The sequence below is a fragment of the Sciurus vulgaris genome (assembly GCF_902686455.1).
Source record: "Sciurus vulgaris genome assembly, chromosome: 9".
NCBI lineage: Eukaryota > Metazoa > Chordata > Mammalia > Rodentia > Sciuridae > Sciurus > Sciurus vulgaris.
The window spans coordinates 85,733,500-85,754,974 of NC_136469.1; the positions used below are offsets into that span (position 1 = coordinate 85,733,500).

The window sequence follows — 21,475 nt, forward strand, 5'->3', positions numbered from 1 at the left end:
AATTTCAGGTGTTTCTTTTTCCTTACAATTCTATTGGGTCTTTGTTCATATATTTGAAGCTTTCCTATTAGGTATTTAAAATAAGATTGTTATTACTTTTTGATTAGCTGACATCTCAAGTATTGTGGAATGACCTCTTGATCCTTAGAAATATTCTGAAATACACTTTCCTTGGTATTAATATAAGTACTTAAGTTTTCTTTTGATTAATGTTAGCATTCTTTTATTTTTAATCTCTCTGTTTTTATATTTGAAGTATCTTTCTTATAAGTAACATATAGTTAGGTCTTGATTTTTATTCAATTTGACAACCTCTTATGTTTATTGGGTTACTTTCATTACATTTTACATGTTTAAAACTGTATTATTATGTGTCTTCTTTGTTGTCTTTTCTCCATCTTTATTCCTTTAGGGTAGTTGAATATTCATAATTGTAATGTACAAAGCTGCTCCCCCTGACCTTTCCGGTGCAGCCATTTTCTCCGCCTCCCAACCACTTATCAATCTGTGAACACCCTAGCTAGCTATTGGTTCATCAGTCAGCTTGCAAGTATCCTTCTCCGATATTGGTCCCCTGTTAGCCCAGTGGAATTCATTGGCTTTACTGTAGCTACCCCGCCATCTTTCCTCATCTTTCTCTCTTTCCTACTCACTTTCTCTATCCTCCTGGCTTTCACACTTTATTGCACGGCCCTTTCTTGTTCCCTTTCTTTTCCTCTCATTTTCTCTCTTACCCTGCAGGGAGACACTCTGTTTGCTTAATAAACTCCCTTATGTGATTTCCCGTGTCCGGCGTGGTTTCCTTGGGATTCCTTATAATAATAACCATATTTATAATGTATTTTATGTCTTTTATTAACATATATTAATATGATATTAATTATTAATTCAAATAATATAATATATTAATATAATATTATAATATGATGTATTTTTGTCCTTTATTGGCTTATCAGTTATAAATATTGTGGTTTTTGTAAGGTCGGAAATTAGGCAACTATAGGGGGCAAAGCTGAGCAGCTGGAACAAAGACCAGCCTGCCAAAGGTGACCAGAAAGTTCCCAGCAAGGTGGATGGAAAGTTCTACTGACCTTTCACACCCACCTGTCACTCAACAGGACCCCATCCTATCCCAGTCTATAGAAACCTTGGGCAGCCAGGGCCACGTGCGATTTTCTCCAGGTCCCTATACACCTGGGGGGTCTGGGAATTTTGCCCAAGAGCCAAATTCCAATAAAGCTTGCTCTGGCCACTTTCTGTCCTATTTTATTTGGCCACTAACTGTGCCCGCCGAGCCCGCCAAGACCTGCCTGACCATACAATTTTTAGTGGTTGCTTTTTGTTTCACAGTGTACATCATTAATTTATCACAGTGTATCAACAAGTGATATTGTATCACTTCATGTATAAGAACCTAACAATATTCTACCACTTATTCCTTCCTGACCTTTATGCTATTTTTTTCATACTTTACTTTTACATATGTTACAAAACACATGATATATTGTTTTTAGTTAAACATTATCTTCTAAAATGATTTGAATAGTAAGAAAAAATACATATATATTTTTTCACACATATAGTTAACATTTCCAGAGCTCAACATTCCTTAGTATAGATCCATATATCCATCTAAATTCATTTCCTTTTTCCTGAAGAACACCTTTAATATTTCTTATATTAGAAATAAAATGCTACCAATAATTAATTATTTTAGCTTTATCTGAAATACCCCTTTTCTGGTATATCTGGGGAAAAAAAATTTTTTTTTTTTTTTTGCTTTTTTTAAAAGGTTTTTACACTGGGCATAGAATATCTTTTTGATCTCTTTTGTTGCTGTTTTTTCCTTTCAATACTTTGAAGATAAAGATGTCCCATTGTTTTCGCTTGAATTTGTTTCTGACAAGAAATCTGCTATCATTCTCTTTGTTTTCCTGTAGGTTACATATCTTCCCTACCTTTGCTTCTTTTAAGTGTTTGGGGGTTTTGTTTTTCTCTCTACCAGTGGTTTTGAATAATTTGATTATGGTATTCTTTGATGCAGTTTTTTTCATATGGCATGGGCTCAAAGTTTGTTCAGTTTCTTGGATTTTTAAGTTTTATAGTTTACAAAAAAAATCTAAAACTTCGGTCACTTATAAAAGAGCACCAATTATTTATTCATGTGAAATCCAATAAACCACTGCCCAACTTCTTGTAATTTACAACAACCTGTGACATCCAGCCTCCAAGATCACTGAAACAAAAACAGAAGTAGGAGAGGGCCACAATTCACCAACCCATCTCAGTCCAAAAGTGCCTCAAAAAGTCACTTCACCTCACACTCCAGTAGCCACAAGTCACATGGCCTCAAGCTAACTTTCAAGAGAAGCTGGGAAGTACAAGCAGATGTGAATATTTGGAAAATTTCATTTGCCTCTGTCACAGAAAAAAGCAATTCTCAAATAGATAATGAGAACAAAAATGACTTCAGTGGAGGAAGCCTGAGAAGTCCTCCCTGAAGCAATGACATTTAGGCTAAGACCTAAATGGAAAGACTGAGCCCTAGTACATTTGAAAGATAGCCAACTTAGTCAAGGGGTTAGCAGCTAAATCCTTATTAAAGTAATAAAATGTGCATTTTCTTAGTATGCACTCTACATAATAGATACTATAGCAGTAAATTTTCAAGTATATGTGGGTATGAGAGTCTCATCAAATCTTAAACAGTGACATAGCTTACACACTATTCTCTTGGATGTAGAAACATACAGAAATATGAGACTTATGTCAATTATAAAAGAAACAGTGACTGAGAAACTTCAGGGTTCATTCATTCCTTCAATAATACTGATTGACTCTGCCATGCTACTGGATAGATTTCAGGGATAAATTGTTGACTGCAATTCTCCCTATGTAGAATTGTCCTGAACACTAAAACAGAATTTGGATTTCTCCCATTAAAAAAAAGAAGAAGAAAATGCTAGAACAAAAATCAAGTTAAAATTTAGAAGCCATTTATTTAGAAATAAATTAAATAAGTGACTCTATATACATGAAGGAGTCCAGGATGATTAAAATGTATTGCTCTGACCAAGAACTTTAAAAATAGAATAGTAAATATTCTGCTTACATAAATTCAATGATTACTTGTGAAAAACAATTATACCAAGACTTTTTTTTCTTCTAAACAAAAGATTAAGTTCTACACCTCTCTCCACAATTACAAACTGAGTCAATATCCACATTTTAATACCTACTAATTATTAGAATATTTTATTTGTGTTAAATCCACAGAATGAACTCCAGCTTCTAACTTGCCCCCTTTCAATTTAATCTTTTAATCCTGTACTTCATTCTTATTTCTTTTTTTATAAACAAAATTCACATTTTATTTAGATTGAGATAAACTATACAAAATTGATTTTCTTCACCAAAAATAACAGCAGTATTTTCTATATTAGTTCTAGATAAACTGCAAAACATTTATTTTGTAGGTTTTCCAGGTTTTGCTTATAAATCAAGATGAGGCAGTATAGTCATGGAAAAAGAAAACAGACAAGTTGCCTCTATCAACAGCCTCTGACTCTGTCTTGACCATGAAGCATAAGTGTTCAACATTTACCTGCTAAAATGAAGGTGTAGGCTTATGAAGATGTAGGCTCAACAAAGGAATGTAAACAGCAACAACCAGATGTGGAACAATGGCGGGCTCTCCACTCAAACTGTAACTTGTTCTTTAAGTTCGTTTGATAAAGATAAAATCTATACTGAAATCTGTTTGGTGAGCTCACAACTCTCTGGTTAATTCCCTTAAGTGTCCATTACAGATTTTAACACACTTAAAACTAATAGTCAAAGGTCAACAGTATGCTTCATTGTAACATTTCATAAGATGCATTCTTTTCTTATATCTCCTCAAAATTTATTTCTTCAAAATTGATAACAATACCTGGCAATGGATCCATGGTAATAATACATATTATACCTAAAAGACGTAACTAGAACAATTCCAGAGTGCTACTGGCAGAGGTCACACAGAGGTGAAATGTGGTACTTCCAATGCTGTCTTCTGGAAGAGCAGACAAGTTTTCAAAGCATGAGAGCTCAAACAAGTGCCATGTATACAGGCAGATTACCAATGGCTAATGTATTCATGAAAGGCCTGTAAGCAGATATTCAGTGATTAAGTGACCTACATACACCTTACGGCTTTTCTTCCAAATATCAAAAATAAGAGAAAGCCCATTTTAAAAGTCTTTTAGGTATTTTCAACAGTTTCTGAATTATCTGTAGGAAGCTCTGACTTAGTTGTATATAGTTTGATATATGTGTCTGCCATTAAATCCAGATCATGTTTTATATCAAAGTTTATGTTAAGCAAAGTCAAGTTACTTGACCTTTGGTCTGTCAAACTGTTCCTTAAGTATGCTTTGAGACGCTTTCGTCCATTTTCATAGCATTCATTCTCAACCTTCATCACAGGAAGAATACACAGGACCTTCAGCAAGGCATATACATTAGGAAAAAACTTGATATCAGGCAGATGGAGGGCTTCATAAATGGTGGATGGAAGCTCTGTATCTTTCCTTCTGTGTTTCCATTTGATTCTCCAACAGTGAAGTTCAGCTGAAAGTGTGTCAGGATTAGGCAAGTCACTTCTGTACATGTCAGCATGGTGCTCCTCTGATGTATTGAATTTGAGCTGTCCCATGACTGAGGGTACCAGAGATAAGCATTTAAGAGCTTTGAGGTGCTGTTCTGAAAATAGATCTTTAAGTTCCTGGATGATGTGCTCCACTGTTGGAACACTGAGGGTTTCTTTATAGTAACTTTCAGAGGTTAGCTGAGATTCCAGGTTACCCTGCTGAGCCCTACGAAATTTCCCAGGGAGTTTCATTTGGATATCAAGTTTGGTTGCCAAATTTGTTGCTTCCTCAAACCAAAACTCATGATAAACTTCAATATTTTCCATTACTTCATTGAGTGAATGCAGCACTTCGGTCAAGCTACTGGCAGCAAAGAAGACATCAGAAGTTTGTCCCTGGAGATTTTTCCCAAAGGCTCTTGTAAAAGATAAGACATTTTTAAGAACAACAACGGTAACAATGAAATCAAAATCTGTTACTGCACTACAAAGTACAAATGCTCAACCAGTTATACAGTTATTCCATCTAACATTTGTGTCACTATTTATACCATCTAAACATAAAACAAGTGCTTGCAGGAGATCCACTAAAATTTCAAAAGCGTCATGCCTGCCTGTCCAGTGTGAATGGCAAATTTCCTTCAGTTCTTTACCCCTTTCTTCACTGTTCTGAAAAAGAACAGAAATTACATTGTCAAGTTCTAACAGCAGTTGTAGTGATCAATGGAAAAAAGAACAAACTTCCTCAATTGTTCCTAATGCAACAGACACCCCCATCACAGGCACTGATTTTGCCAACCGCATGTTTAAGGCACAGGAAGAGCAAAGTGTGTAGATAGCTTGGGGATATTTCTCTAAAAGTCTAGAAGCAACAACTTTCATTTTGGAAGAGAATCCACTAGACACGATGTAAGCCTGGCCACGACAATACTCCATATTTAGTCCCCACTTCTCAGTTATTGTAGTGTGAAATTTCACAGCCAAAATTTCTGCATTAGCTTCATAAGGCAGGAAGCCCACAAATTCCCCTCTCAGGTTATGAGATTCATCTAGGAACCTCATCAACACAGGAAGGTGCTCTTCCCCTGCTATGTCTACCACATCGTCAGTGATAATGGAAAAGAAGTGCGAGTCTCTCACTTCCCTGAGGGTTTCTTCCCGAATGCAGCTCTCACAGATCTCTAGCATCTGTTTCTGCTGTGTTTTTGAACAGAACAATGTGTTAACTGCTGTGGTTTCAAAACAGTTTTCTCAGGACCTCTTCATCAGAATTTTTCCGGCACTCTAACAGGGCCTGAAAGTTATCAGGAGTGAAGAGACCTTCTGGGATTTCATCAGCCTCATGTCCATCCAGAGGTATGTTTTGTTTTCCCATAAGAATCAAAATTTCAAATAAAGACTTTTAAGTATTCTTTGTTTTCCTTCTCTTCAAGGATTAAAGGTAAAATATCTTCATCCTGCTCATCACCCCCTTCTTCTGCACTGGGGTTCTGAACATTGCTGTTGTTTGTTTCTTTATGTTTTTGTTCCTGTTCAGAAGTTTCATCAATTTTTTTTTTTTTGTTTCAGTGTCCTGATTTCATCTTCACTCAATTCTTTTATTCATTTTCTGTGTCTACTATGTGGATTGTTCAAATGACTGGTAAGATCAAATATTGTTGGTATTGCATTATCTCGAAGAACTGTCCTATAAGGACTCTCCCAATGACTTCACAAGTATCTGCTTCAATTAATTTTGAGAAATAAAATAACCCAATCATTCTTTAGTTTTCTGATGCCTCTGCAAAATGTATAGTTCTACAAATCATAGAGGTCTCGAAGTGTTTGGCACATAATCGATCATGTTTATTGAGTTGATCAGGTGTTTTATCTTCCAGGTCAGCTCTCCTACAATTCTCTACTCACTTCTGGCATCTGGCCTGATCCCGCGGGAACCTGAAGAAGGCCAGGTCGGACTGCGTGCTCTTCCGCATGCAGTTGCGGGCAGCACAAAAGTTCAGCATCGTTGCCCACCTGCCGGCTGGCCCAGCACTCCCCTCCCCGCCTCCTCAGGGCAGCCGCCCGCCCCCGTCCGGGCCGGGAAGGGGAGCCAGGTCGGCCAGCCAGCTGGGCAGGGCTGGTGCGCGGGCTCATTCTTATTTCTTTGTTCAGTTCCCTAACAGTAATCAAAAGATTTTAATTCTCAAATGTTTGAAACAAGAAAACTAAAGGAAATACTTGAAAAATTATTGTACTGAATGGCAATATAGAGTAAGTCTTCCCATTCTACCTAATTGTATTTCAAGAAATAAGTAAGAAGTAAGCTTCTCAGAAAGTAAGCAGATATGGAAGAGTGAGCAAGCATCTCCAGATGACCTGCATTATAGGCTCTATGGTGGCACCAGGACTATGGTCAGAAGCACACTGTAACCAGTTCTTGTGGTCACACACTGCTACCCCAGCCTCTGTGAACTTATAGGTTACTCATTTCCCTCAGTTTCCTTAACTATAATCCACAGGTAAAAACCGACCCTACTGGTGAGTGTTGTGTTAAATGAGTGATTATTGTTTCCTAGGCTTAGATATAAATGCTTTCACACAGTTCACATAATTTAAGCCCTGTTAAACAAAATTCACTGTGCACTAAATCCCCTACTATGATAAATGTTCATAACAAAATTCCACTGTGCTTCAAGATTGTGGATAGTATAATTTCCCTGTCATTAGCTTGAAAAGGATGTCACTGCTTCCTGGTTGTAAAGGATCATTAGTCCACTTTTTAAAATTCTATATGCAGATACATACTTCACAAAAGATTTAACTTTCAATAGAACATCAGAGTAATAGATATAACTTAATAAAAGTTATAAGCAAATAAAATGTCTACTTTATGAGAAAAAAAGGAACATGAATAACGGACTTCTTCCTCATCTTAAAATTATCACTGATCACTACCGATAGAATCTATACACAATCAGGACAAAGGAAACACCTACATATGGTCTTTTCATTCCTTCCTAGCTTTAAGGTACAGGAAAAACAGCTAAGCTGTAATTACCATGGGCATACAATTATAATCTGGGTACCGCCAATCCTGGCTAAAGTTGCACAGCTTCCAAACACAGATAGGAGCTTAGCCTGTGACAGACCTAGTACTGTTAAGCAGGACATTGTTCTATCTCATTTCTTTGCTTTTACCCTTATACAGTCCATGAAAACTGCTTACACATTCTGTTTAATCCTTATGCAAATTTGTCTTCTAAGCATTAGAATTATAATTGTAGTTTGGAATTTCTTTTATTCAAGACTTCACCCTAATTGTGAAAAATAATCTCAGATTTCTATGATGAAATAACCAGGAATCCATTTTTATTATTACATTAACAGATACTTCTTTATATTGATTATTTTATTTAATCCTCAAAAATCCTTATTGTAGGAATTATCTTCTTTATTTTATATATAGGGAGATTAAGACACAGAAAAGTGAAGTAAACTGACCAATATTCCAATATTATCTTTTAGTAAGTGGTAGAACCTAGATCCAAACCCAGGCCATGGATCTCTAGAGTGTGCCTTTTAAAAACATGTTACATTAGACTGTCTCTCTCAGAACATTATAAGACATAACACGAACACATACATTTCAAACAATCATCTTACTGACTTGTTAATACTGTTAAACTGGTAAGGGCACCAGAGATGGCTAAGAGTATTAGCATGTGGTTCAGTCTGCCTGGATTCAAATTCCAGGTCAATTACTCAAAAGCTCTGTGACCTTGAAGGAAGTTACCTAACCTTTCTGTACCTCAAATACCACATCAGAAAATTTTACATGACTTCAACTCCACAGGATTATTGTGAGGACTCAATGAGTTAATAAACTGCCTGACATAATAAATGCTTAATGTAATAAATGTTCACCATTATTATTCTGTGTATATGTATGCATGTAGATATATATAGAGAGACTTTTCAGTGGTAGAAAACTGCCCTTGCTCAGAGCATCCAGAATTTGCTATGTTCCCTTTGATTGCTTCTTACTCTGAAATGAACACAGAAATTCAATTTAGTCTCTAGTACAGATGGATAACCAGTGCCATCTAGTGGAAAATAAATAAAGTCACCAAAAAAGAAGGTTCTCTTAGAGGGGTAAAATTTCTAGATAAAAATTTGATTTTATTAAGATAAATTAAATCTAACACAGTTAGAGATCCCTGAGAAATTACATAGTTTATAAAATAACTTTTATTTTTTTTAATTGAGAGATGAAAATTACATGTATATGTGATGTACAATATGATTTTTTGTTTTTTGACGGAGCTGGAGATTAGAACCCAGGGCCTTATTCATGCTACACAAGTTCTGTACCACTGAGCTACATTCACAGTCCATGATGTTTTGAAACATGTATACAATTTTATAGAATGGCTAAATCAAACTTATTAGCATGTCAGATCTACCACTTTTTGTGGTAAGAACATGCACAATCTACTTTCTCAGTAATTTTTAGTACACAATATGTTGTTAACATTACAGTTACCATATTGTTCAACAAAATTTGTTCATCATGACTAATAGAAATTTTGTGTCCTTTTACCTATCTACACAAACACACACACACACACACTCACACACACACACACACACAGTCCCCATCCCAGTAACCACATTCTACTCTGTATTTCTATGGGTTTGACTAGTTTTAGATTCTACATCTTAGAGAGATCTTGCAGTAATTGTCTCTCCTGCCTGGCTTATTTCACTTAGCATAATACACTCTAGATTCTTTCATGTTTTCACAAATGGCAGGATTTTCTTCCTCCCATGGCTGAACAGCATTCCATGGTATAGTCACAATATTTTCTTTATCCATTTATCCATTGATAAATATTTAGGTTGATTCTATGTACTGACCATTGTAAAAAATGCAGCAGTGGACATGGGAGTACTGATGTATCCTTGGCAAACTGATTTCATGTCCTTTGAATATATAGCCAAAAGGGGGTGTGCTGGATCATATGGTATGATTATTTTTAACCTCTGAGGAACCAACGTACTGTTTCCTATAGTGACCATACCCATTCACATTCTCAAGAAAAATTAATAAGAGTTTCCTTTTCTCCTCATTCCTATGCCCTTTCTGCCTATCCTCATCAACAATTACCTTTTGTTTTCATGACAGTATCCATCCTAACAGGTAGGAGGTAATATCTCATCATGGTTTTAATTTGCTTTCCCCTAATGATTAGTGTGATTGAGCATTTTTTTATATACATGTTAGCTATTTTTATGTCTTCTTTGGGAAATGATTATTCAGTTTATTTGTTCATTTTTTAATCAAGTTAATTGTTTTCTTGCTATTGGGTTATTTGAGTTGCTTGTATTTTGGATATTAACTCCTTTTCATATGTGTGGTTTACAAATATATTTTCCCATTCTATAGGTTGCCTCCTCTGGTTGTTTCCTTCTGTGTGCATAGGCATTTTAGTTTGATACAATCCCATTTGTGTATTTTTGCTCTTATTGCCTGTATTTGGGGGTGATTTCTAAGAAATCAAAGCTCAGAATAATGTCAAGAAACTTTCCCCCCAAGTTTTCCTCTTACAGTTTACAGTTTCAGGTCTACATTTAAGTCTTTAATCCATTCTGAGTTAAATTTTGTATAGGGGTGAGATAAGAATCTATTTTGATTCTTCTGCATGTGGCTAAACAATTTTCCCTCTACCATTTCTTGAAGAGACTGCCCTTTCCTAATGTGTGCTCTTAGCAACTTTGTCAAAGATAGTTGACCTTAAGTGTGGATTTATTCCTTGGCTCTGTTTTACTGACCTATGCAAGTACTTATTTGTGCAAGTACTGTGCAGGATTGATTACTATAGCTTTGTAGTTGATTTTGAGATCAAGTAGCATGAGGCCTTTTTATGTTCTTTTTGCTCCAAATTGCTTTGGATATTCAGAGTCTTTCATAGTTTCATATGAATTTTAGGACTGTATTATCTAATTCTGTGCAAAACACCACTGAAATTTTGATAGGGATTACAATGAATCTATAGATCACTTGGGGTAGTATGAGCATTTTAAGAATTAATATTGTTGGGGCGTTTTTGAGATGGTGGACTAGAGGGTGACTTCATTTCATGTTACTCCAGGACTCAGGATTCAAGAAGATGAGGTATTGAGAGACTCAGAACCAACTCAGAGACACCACGTGAGTCTCTCCTATTGGGGAGGTGCCCCGAACGAGGTGGTAGTCCCAGAACACAGGGAGCTTTGTGAAGTAGAGTTGCCCAATGAGACTCCCAACCTGCTGGAGCGGTAAACTCGGACAACGGGGAGCGCTGCAGAGGAGGGCTGCCCAGCCAGATGCTTGGGCGTGGAGCGACAGCCCTGGGACCCTCAGTGGCTTCTCGGAGGAGGAGCTGCCCAGAGAGATGCTTCAGCGCAGAGCGAGGCTCCCTGGCACAGGAGGTAGGTCCGGGCCCCTGGGAACGTTGCAGAAGAGGGCTGCTGAGCCCAGGCGGTAGTTCTGGATCACGGGGAACTTCTAGGAGGGGAACTGACCAGTGAGACATCCCCACTGGGTGAGTCTTCCCTGCCAGGCGAGTTTTCCCACCAGGGTGGTAGAACCAGATTCTCAGGCCCAGACCAGCCATGCCTCAGACGGCAGTTTAGTTCCCCTTTGGCTGACCATTGGTCAACAAGTGGAGGCACCTCTGCCCACCAGCAGGGAATATACCCCACCTGAAGGCCACGACCCCTAGAGGGGCAGCTTCCTTCTGGAGCACTGCATTATCAAGTTCCTCCAAGACTTCAGGCTACTGAAAGCTAGGAGGTGATACATTGGAATTCTACAGGGACACTATAAGTCAAGAGAGAAAATCTGCAAAATTTCAGCGTTCTGCTGATACCTGACGAATATGAGAAAACGAGGGAAGAAAATGTCCCAAACAAAACTAGATGCTACATCAATAAAATCCAAAGACAGCATGGCAGAAGAAATGTCAGAAAGGGAGTTCGGAATGTACATAATTAAAATGATCAGGGAAGCAAACAATGATATGAAAGAGCAAATGCAGGCATTGAATGATCACACCAATCAACAGTTAAAAGAGCAAATACAGGAAACAAAAGATCATTTCAATAAAGAGTTAGAAACACTGAAAGAAAACCAAACAGAAATCCTTGAAATGAAGGAAACAATAAACCAAATTAAAAACTCCATAGAAAGCATAACCAATAGGATAGAACACCTGGAAGACAGAACCTCAGATATTGAAGACAAAATATTTAATACTGAAAATAAAGTTGACCAAACAGAGAAGACGGTAAGAAATCATGAAAAGAATCTACAAGAATTAGGGGATACCATGAAAAGGCCACATTTAAGAATTATTGGGATTGAGGAAGGCAGAGAGAAACAAACCAAAGGAATGAACAATCTATTCAATGAAATAATTGAATAGATTATAGAAATAGAAACTAACCAGAACAGAAAATAACCAGAAAATTTCCCAAATCTGAAGAATGAAATGGAAAACCAAGTACAAGAGGCTTAAAGGACTCCAAATACACAAAATTACAACAGACCCACACCAAGGCACATTATAATGAAAATAACTAACATATAAAATAAAAACAGAATTTTAAAGGCTGCAAGAGAAAAGAATCAAATTACATTCAGGGGGAAACCAATATGGGTATCGGCAGATTTTTCAATCCAGACCCTAAAAGCTAGAAGGGCCTGGAACAACATTTTTTAATCCCTGAAAGAAAATGGATGTCAACCTAGAATCTTATACCCAGCAAAACTTACCTTCAGATTTGATGACGAAATAAAATCCTTCCATGATAAACAAAAGCTAAAAGAATTTACAAAAAGAAAGACGGCATTACAGAACATTCTCAACAAAATATTCCATAAGGAAGAAATGAAAAACAATGATGCAAATCAGCAAAGGGAGGAACTATCCTAAAGGAATAGCCAAATAAAGGAAAATCCAAGTCGTGTCAAAAAACAAAAATGAGCCAAATGACAGGGAATACAAATCATATCTCAATAATAACCCTGAATGCTAATGGCCTGAACTCATCAATCAAAAGACAAGGACTGGCAGATTGGATTAAAAAGAAAAATCCAACAATATGCTGCCTGCCAGAGACTCATCTCATAGAAAGAGATACCCACAGACTAAAGGTGAAAGGATGGAAAAAAACATAGCATGCACACGGACACAGCAAAAAATCTGGAATATCCATCCTCATTTCAGATAATGTGGACTTCAAGCCAAAACTAGTCAGAAGGGATAAAGAAGGACATTACATACTGCTTAAGGGAAGCATAAATCAGCAAGACATAACAATCATAAATATTTATGCCCCGAACATTGGCTCATCCATGTACGTCAAACAAATTCCTCTCAATTCTAGAAATCGAATAGACCACAACACAATAATACTAGGCGATTTTAACACACCTCTCTCACCGCTGGATATATCTTCCAAACAAAAATTGAATAAAGAAACCATAGATCTCAATAACACAATCAACAATTTAGACTTAACCGACTTATATAGAATATACCATCCAACAAAAAACGAATACACTTTCTTCTCAGCAGCACATGGATCCTTCTCTAAAATAGACCATGTCTTATGCCACAAAGCTACTGTTAGCAAATACAAGAAGATAGAGATACAACCTTGTATTCTATCAGATCATAATGGATTGAAATTAGAAATAAATGACATAATAAAAAACAGAAACTTCTCCAATACCTGGAGATTAAATAATACACTAATATATGATGAATGGATAACAGAAGACATCAGGAGGGAAATAAAAAAATTCTTAGAGGTAAATGAGAACAAAGTTACATCATATCAAAGTATTATATCATAGTCTCTGGGACACTATGAAAGCAGTACTTAGGGGAAAATTTATTTCATGGAGAGCATTCAATAAAAGAAGAAAAAAATCAACAAATAAACGACCTAAAACTATAGCTTAAAGCCCTAGAAAAAGAAGAACAGAGCAACACCAAAAGTAGTAGAAGATAGGAAATAGTTAAAATCAGAGCTGAAATCAATGAAATTGAAACAAAAGAAACAATCAAAAAAATTGCTAAATAAATAGTTGGTTCTTGAAAAAATAAACAAAATTGATAAACCCTTAGCCACACTAACAAAGAGAAGGAGAGAGAAAACTCAAATTAATAAAATTCAGCATGAACAAGGAAATATCACAACAGATACCAGTGAAATACAAAACATAATTAGAAGCTATTTTGAAAATCTATACTCCAACAAAACAGAAAATATTGAAGATATCAATAGGTTTCTAGAGACATATGAATTACCTAAATGGAACGAGGAGGACATACACAATTTAAATAGATCAATTTCAAGCAATGAAATAGAAGAAGTCATCAAAAGCCTACCAACAAAGAAAAGTTTAGGACCAGATGGATTTTCAGCCGAGTTCTATGAGACCTTCAAAGAAGAGCTCATTCCAATACTTCTCAAAGTATTCCATGAAACAGAAGAGAAGGGAACCCTCCAAACTCATTCTATGAAGCCAATATAACCCTGATACCTAAAGCAGACAGAGACACATTGAGGAAAGAAAATTTCAGACCAATATCCTTAATGAACATTGACGCAAAAATTCTCAACAAAATTTTAGCAAACTGCATACAAAAATATTAAAAGGATAGTGCACCACGATCAAGTGGGTTTTATCCCAGGGATGCAAGGTTGGTTCAACATCCAGATATCAATAAATGTCATTCACCATATCAACAGACTTAAAGTCAAGAATCACATGATTATTTCAATAGATGCAGAAAAAGCATTTGATAAAATACAGCATCTTTTCATGCTCAAAACACTAGAAAAAATAGGGATAGTGGGAACATTCCTTAACATTGTGGAGGCCATCTATGCTAAGCCCATGGCCAATATCATTCTAAATGGTGAAAAACTGAAAGCATTCCCCTTAAAATCTGGAACAAGGCAGGGATGCCCTCTTTCACCACTTCTATTCAACACTGTCTTTGAAATTCTAGCCACAGCAATTAGTAGACAAAAGAAATTAAAGTGATACGAATAGGAAAAGAAGAACTCAAACTATTCGTATTTGCTGATGACATGATTATATATTTAGAGGAACCAGGAAATTCCACCAGAAAACTTTAAGAACTCATAAGTGAATTCAGTAAAGTAGCAGGTTACAAGATCAATGCTCATAAATCTAATGCATTTTTATACATAAGTGATGAATCTTCAGAAAGAGAAGTTAGGAAAACTACCCCATTCACAATAGCCTTAAAAAAATAAAATACTTGGGAATCAATCTAACAAAAGAGGTGAAAGACCTTTACAATGAGAAATGCAGAACACTAAAGAAAGAAATTAAAGAAAACCCTAGAAGATGGAAAGATCTCCCATGTTTTTGGGTAGGCGGAATTAATATTGTCAAAATGGCCATACTACCAAAAGTGCTATACAGAATCAATTCAATTCCAATTAAAATCCCAATGACATACCTTACAGAAATAGAGCAAGCAATCATGAAATTCATCTGGAAGAATAAGAAACCCAGAATAGCTAAAGCAATCCTTAGCAGGAAGAGCAAAGCAGAGGGCATCGCAATACCAGAACTCCAACTATACTACAAAGCAATAGTAACAAAAATGGCATGGTATTGGTACCAAAATAGACAGGTAGATCAATGGTACAGAATAGAGGACATGGACACAAGCCCAAATAAATACAATTTTCTCATACTAGACAAAGGTGCCAAAAATATGCAATGGAGAAAAGATAGCCTCTTCAACAAATGGTGCTGAGAAAACTGGAAATTCCTATGCAAGAGAATGAAACTAAACCCCTATCTCTCACACTGCACAAAACTCAACTCAAAATGGATCAAGGACCTTGGAATCAGACCAGAGACACTTCATCTTATAGAAGAAAAAGTAGGTCCGAATCTTCAAAGTGTTGACTTAGGATCAGATTTCCTTAACAGGACTCCTATAGCACAAAAAATAAAAGCAAGAATCAATAACTGGGATAGATTCAAACTAAAAAGCTTTCTCTCAGCAAAGGAAACTATCAGCAATGCGAAGAAAGAGCCTACAGAGTGGGAGAAAATCTTTGCCACTCATACTTCAGATAGAGCACTAATTTCCAGAATCTATAAAGAACTCAAAAAACTCTACACCAAGAATACAAATAACCCAATCAACAAATGGGCTAAGGAAATGAACAGACACTTCACAGAAGAAGATCTATAAGCAATCAACAGATATATGAAAAAATGTTCAACATCTCTAGTAATAAGAGAAATGCAAATCAAAACTATCCTAGGATTCCATCTCACCCCAATTAGAATGACGATTATCAACAATACAAGCAACAATAGGTGTTGGAGAGAATGTGGGGAAAAAGATACACTCATACATTGTTGGTGGGGTTGCAAATTAGTGCAGCCACTCTGGAACACAGTGTGGAGATTCCTTAGAAAACTTGGAATGGAACCACCATTTGACCCAGCTATCCCAGCATACTGCAGAGATAGAGTCACATCAATATTCATAGCTGCTCAATTCACAATAACCAGATCGTGGAACCAACCTAGATGCCCTTCAATTGATGAATGGATAAAGAAACTGTGGCGCATATATATATATACATATATATATATATATATATATATATATGTATATATATATATGTATATATATATATACACAATGGAATATTACTTAGTCATAAAGAATAATAAAATTATGGCATTTTGCAGGCAAATGGATGAAATTAGAGAATATCATGCTAAGTGAGATAAGCCAATCTCAAAAAACCAAAGGATGAATGATCTCGCTGATAAGCAGATGATGAACCATAGTGGGGGATGGAAGGGGGGCAAGAATGGAGGAAGGAGGGACTGTGTAGAGGGAAAAGAGGGGTGGGAGGGGTGGGGGGAAAGGAAAAAATAACAGAATGAATCAAACACTATTACCCTATGTGAATGTATGATTGCACAAATGGTATGCCTTTACTTCATGTAAAATAATATGTATCCCATTTGTGTACAGTAAAAATACATTTTTAAAAAAGAATTCATACTGTTATATATCTTATAAAACTATTTAAATATTGTAAAAATGCAAGTGGAGGAAGTTTCAAAAACTGCAAACTATAAAATGATTGCTTTGCAAATACAGTGCCAAAAGTAGACTTTTATATAAGCCAAACAACTGCCAAACACCACCAAAACTTTTTGGGCAGATTTACAATGTTAATAAACTTTCAATCTTCTCTAAATCTCATTTCTCTATTCTATGAAATGGGAATACTGAGTGTGTTGAATTCTTCACCTACTTTTAAATGTGATATAACACTATAATAACATGAAGAAAATACAGCATTATCTATCACAGAATTTTTCTCAGAAGGAAACCTTGTTAACTTCTATGTTCCTTTCCAATTTGGCCATTTTTTAAGTGCCACTAGATTGGAGGAAAATAATTAAAAGTATAATTTTTGGTATAATTTAAACACCACAAAATGTATAACATATACTAAGATGTTAAAGGAAATGTAAAAACATCACATTGCTTTACTTTCTGCACATCATAAAATTGTTGATCAAAACTTACATAACGCAAAACTACTCTAACCTCTATTATACTTAGCAGTCCTCACTTAGAACAATTAAAGTATGCAAAAATGTCAGAACCTCAAATTAAGTGATACCACTCCTCCAACAATATAGTTCAAATTTCAGCTATCATTCCATATTGACTAATTTTATAAAAGCAACTGGTTCTTCAATCCACAATCAGTATTTTAGTCAGCTTCTTCACCGCTGTGTCTAAAGGACCCACCCAGAACAATTGTAGAGGAGGAAAAGTTTATTTAGGGCTCACAGTTTCAGAGGTCTTAGTCCATAGAAAGCAGGCTACATTCCATGGGGATCGAGGTGAGGTTGAACCTCATGGCAGAGGAGTATGGCAGAGGGAAGCAGCTTACATGATGATCAGGAAGCAGAGAGACTCCACTCTCCAGATACAAAATATATACCCCATAGCCACACCCCAATTCCCACCTCCTCCAGCCACACCCTACCACTTCAATTAATTGCATCAGGGATTAATTCGCTGATTGGATTAAGACTGTTACAATCCAATTATTTCTTCTCTGAACCTTCCTGCATTGTCTCACATGTGAGCTTTTGGGGGACACCTCACATCCAAACCATAATAACACTATGTAAATAAACAGATCAGCATCAAGATCACTGACCAATCATAGCACTTCTTTCAAAGACCACTAGAGATTGGGTACTGCATGTTTTTTATTCAGTTAAAACATGGAGAGCAAAATACACTATTTCCATGTCTCCCAGACAGATAAACTCATGACATTTTACAAAGTGGAAAACTAACAGAGGGCATTAGCCTATAAAGATGAAAGTTCAATGATCACTCATAACATGATAATGCTAATAAAAGTGAAATGTATATGAGTAGATTTGAAAAATGGTAACAGCAAGGCAAAGATAGGAAGGACTGAGGCCTGCATAAAGTGAAGGCAAGAACAATATTGAAAAGCCTGATAATATAAAAACAAGATAAAGTTACTTCCACAGGGTTCTAATTGAAAGCAAATGGAGTCAAAGGAGCTGACTGAGAAATGCTGACATTGCATCCTTTGCAGAGATTTGATTATGCAACCACAGGAACTTAGTGAAGGTGAACTGATTCACATAAAAGCAGCAAGTTGTTGAAAAGGATGATAGTGTCCCAGAGGAAATGACACCTGCATAAAATTTCACTTTAAAGGAATTCTCAGCAATATTTCATGACATTGAAAGTACAAAGGATAAAATGTTGGAAGTTGATCCAAACTTGGAAAGGAATATGACAGTTCAATTTACCCTGGTATTGAAAAGATGTTTGCTCCATATCATAAGTTGTCTAATGAGAAGGTAAGTACTATTCAAAATTCAAATTACTATTTTTTGTTTTTTCCAGTACTGGGGATCAAATTGAGGGTCTTGTACATGCTAGGCAAGTGCTCTACCACTGAGCTATATCCCCAGCCACTCTTATTTTAATTTTGAGACAGGGTCTCACCAAGTTGCCTAGACTGACCTCAAACTTGCCATCCTCCTGCCTCGACCTCCATAGTAACTTGAATTACAGACCTGTGTCACCATGCCAAGCTCACACTATATACTACTCTTTACAACAAAAACAAACAAAAACAAAACTTTAATTCTCAATGTTGCTAATGTTTTTAATTAGTGTATTGAATAAATATTAATTTTATTTTTATTTCACTATTTATAAACCATACTAAGACAGTTTGTAAGGTTTTAAAACATTTTAAAAGGTCATAGAAACATTATTATATTTCCTATTGATTATCAAGATTATGCTGCCTGATTTTAGCGTGTACAGTCATTTTTATGGTTGTACACTATTGTGAAAAGCAATAGTATGAGTACTGCTGTACTGTACTAAATTTTTCTTTTGTAGGTTTTCATCAACATAACCATGAATGATTCAGAAGTTGTCACCTATTACCTCACTATTAGTATAATAGCTAGTCTCCTTCTGAATATATTGTTTGATGATATTTTATTGAAAGATACCCTTTATCCTAGACAAACCAGATATATGGAAGAGCGTTACGCACCTGGAAGTGGTAACTGAACTAATATACCACTGACTCTTGGGTCCATGTTCAATTGATCAGTTATATCCAAAAGTTCTTCCTGAGAAACATCCTTAGGTTTTAGAATGAGCTCACTATAGATACCTGGAAGAAAAATAAGCAGAATCACTTAACTAACCAAAATGTGGTTTTTCATCAATGGTATCCTACTGAGTGTGTGATTCATTTCCTATGCACCTACCCCACTGGAAGGAAAACCCCTCATACAAAGACAGTGTTCAACACACCATGAGGTAGGATTTCTCAAATACATCAGGTGTTTTCTCATGATTCACATGCATTCTTTGGTTAGTATCCCAGGCGACGACTTGCACTAATTTGATATAACCTACTGTTAATATATTTAACCAGAGTAAAAATACTACTACCACCAACACTATTAGGCCAACTTGGATAGAGTAAGTGAGGTTTAGTATTTCATTAAAGCAAATGTAATAATATGTAGGTCCTTTTAATGTAAAGTATTCTTCTCACATCTCCCATAAAATATGAAATCACACTAAATTCATTCTATAAAAAAATCAGAAGAAAATTAGTAAGATTAACACAAACTTTGGTAACTGAATAATCTCTAATAACAATGATACATGTTATTCACATGATACTTATTTAATAATCATCATTTATAATTATCGCACTTTTAAGTAAAAACAAAAAATATATTTAGCAATAATTACAATTAAAACACATACCCACCTACTGCTGAGGCAGCTTTTATCTTGTTCCTGACATATGTATGGCTTGCTGGGTTGTCTCCCACTAAAATGATACTGAGGTGAGGTCTTCTGTGCCCAAGGGCAATCCATGATTCCACACCTCGATGTATTTCTTTCTGGATTTGTCTTGCCATTTCAATTCCTGAGATGATGATAGCTTCATATCTATGGAAAATGAAACAATAAGTTGTAACACTAAAAAGACAATAAGGAACATTCATTCCACTGCATAAATTTAAGGTACAAGAATGAAAAAAACAAGGATGAGCATCTAAAATTTGATTTTCTCAATTATATTCAACACTCATTCTTCAGATTCATAATTATATTTGTAATTTTGTGAAGGATTCCAGTTCTACTTTTTAGTTCTACTTTATAATACATGTGCTATAGAGAGACTGTCAGTCTTTCTCCAAAATTTATATGTTGAAATCCTAAACACCAATGATAAGGGATTAGGAGGTAGGTCATTTGTCAGGTGATTATGTCAAAAAGATAGACACAGAATAAAGATGACTATGTATGACTATGTATGAATCAAGAAGCAGGTCCTTAACTAGATATCAAATCTGCTGAATATCTAAACTCGGACTTCAGCCTTCAGAACTGTGAGAAATAAATTTCTCCTGTTCATAAACCACCAAATTTACAGTAGGCTGTCTTAGTAGCCTAAATAGATTGACACTATTTTATACATTTTTTTACAACTTTCATTCATATATATTTTTTAATTGCCAAGCCATATACTCAAAATCTGTACTATAATATTGGCTATATTATATATTTCTTTCTAAAGAGACAAATCATCAGAGCTCAGTTAAAATTGGCACCTAACTTTAAACTTGTGCTCCATGTTGTGTATAAGTAGCCCCACCAGCTTGTGACCTCAAGGCTGTTTAATACATCCTGTACAAGATCCTGAAGCCATGAACACCATGCTACACAACACTTTTAACTTCCCCAAAGAATAATTTTATTTCACCACTCTGATCAACACCCTGACTTTAGCTGTCAATCTTGTCATGCTTCTTATTGATAATGGTAAAGACCAGGTCAGTAAACAGATGACTTGATTGCTGCCCTATATGAGTGTGTCATTTCTAATAGAAAAACTTTGTACAAAACATTATTTCCCGACAGTTTATAAGTACTTAAGAAGTGCTACACTTTGATAGATGACAAGAACTATCTATAGAAATGCACAGAGAAATGTATTATAAGAATGCTTTTTTGCTTTTTGTGATACAAACTTGAGTGGTAAATTATGTGCTCTTGATGTGTGTTTACTGTTGAAGTTACCTGATAGAGTAGAAGATGGTCCCTTTTCCCTTTTTCCCCCTGCCCTTTCACTACTGAAAAGCCTGGTGAAAGTATGGTCTATAGCATGTAATTACACAAAACACCAAAT

At 35.7% G+C, this 21,475-nt stretch overlaps 1 protein-coding gene across 2 annotated transcripts in view; it reads right to left on the minus strand.

Moving 5' to 3' along the window:
- Positions 1-21,475, minus strand: part of MTHFD2L (methylenetetrahydrofolate dehydrogenase (NADP+ dependent) 2 like) — a 152,171-nt gene that overhangs the window by 116,053 nt on the left and 14,643 nt on the right. The window contains exons 1-2 of one of the 2 annotated variants that reach the window (XM_079152759.1): positions 20,048-20,305; positions 19,313-19,435 (exon numbers count right to left, since the gene is read on the minus strand). In XM_079152759.1, coding sequence (XP_079008885.1) covers positions 19,313-19,435; positions 20,048-20,288 — 364 coding nt within the window. In that variant the 5' untranslated portion in view covers positions 20,289-20,305. Of the gene's footprint in view, positions 1-19,312; positions 19,436-20,047; positions 20,306-21,475 lie in introns of those variants that run through there. The other variant, XM_079152760.1, reaches the window with a different exon arrangement.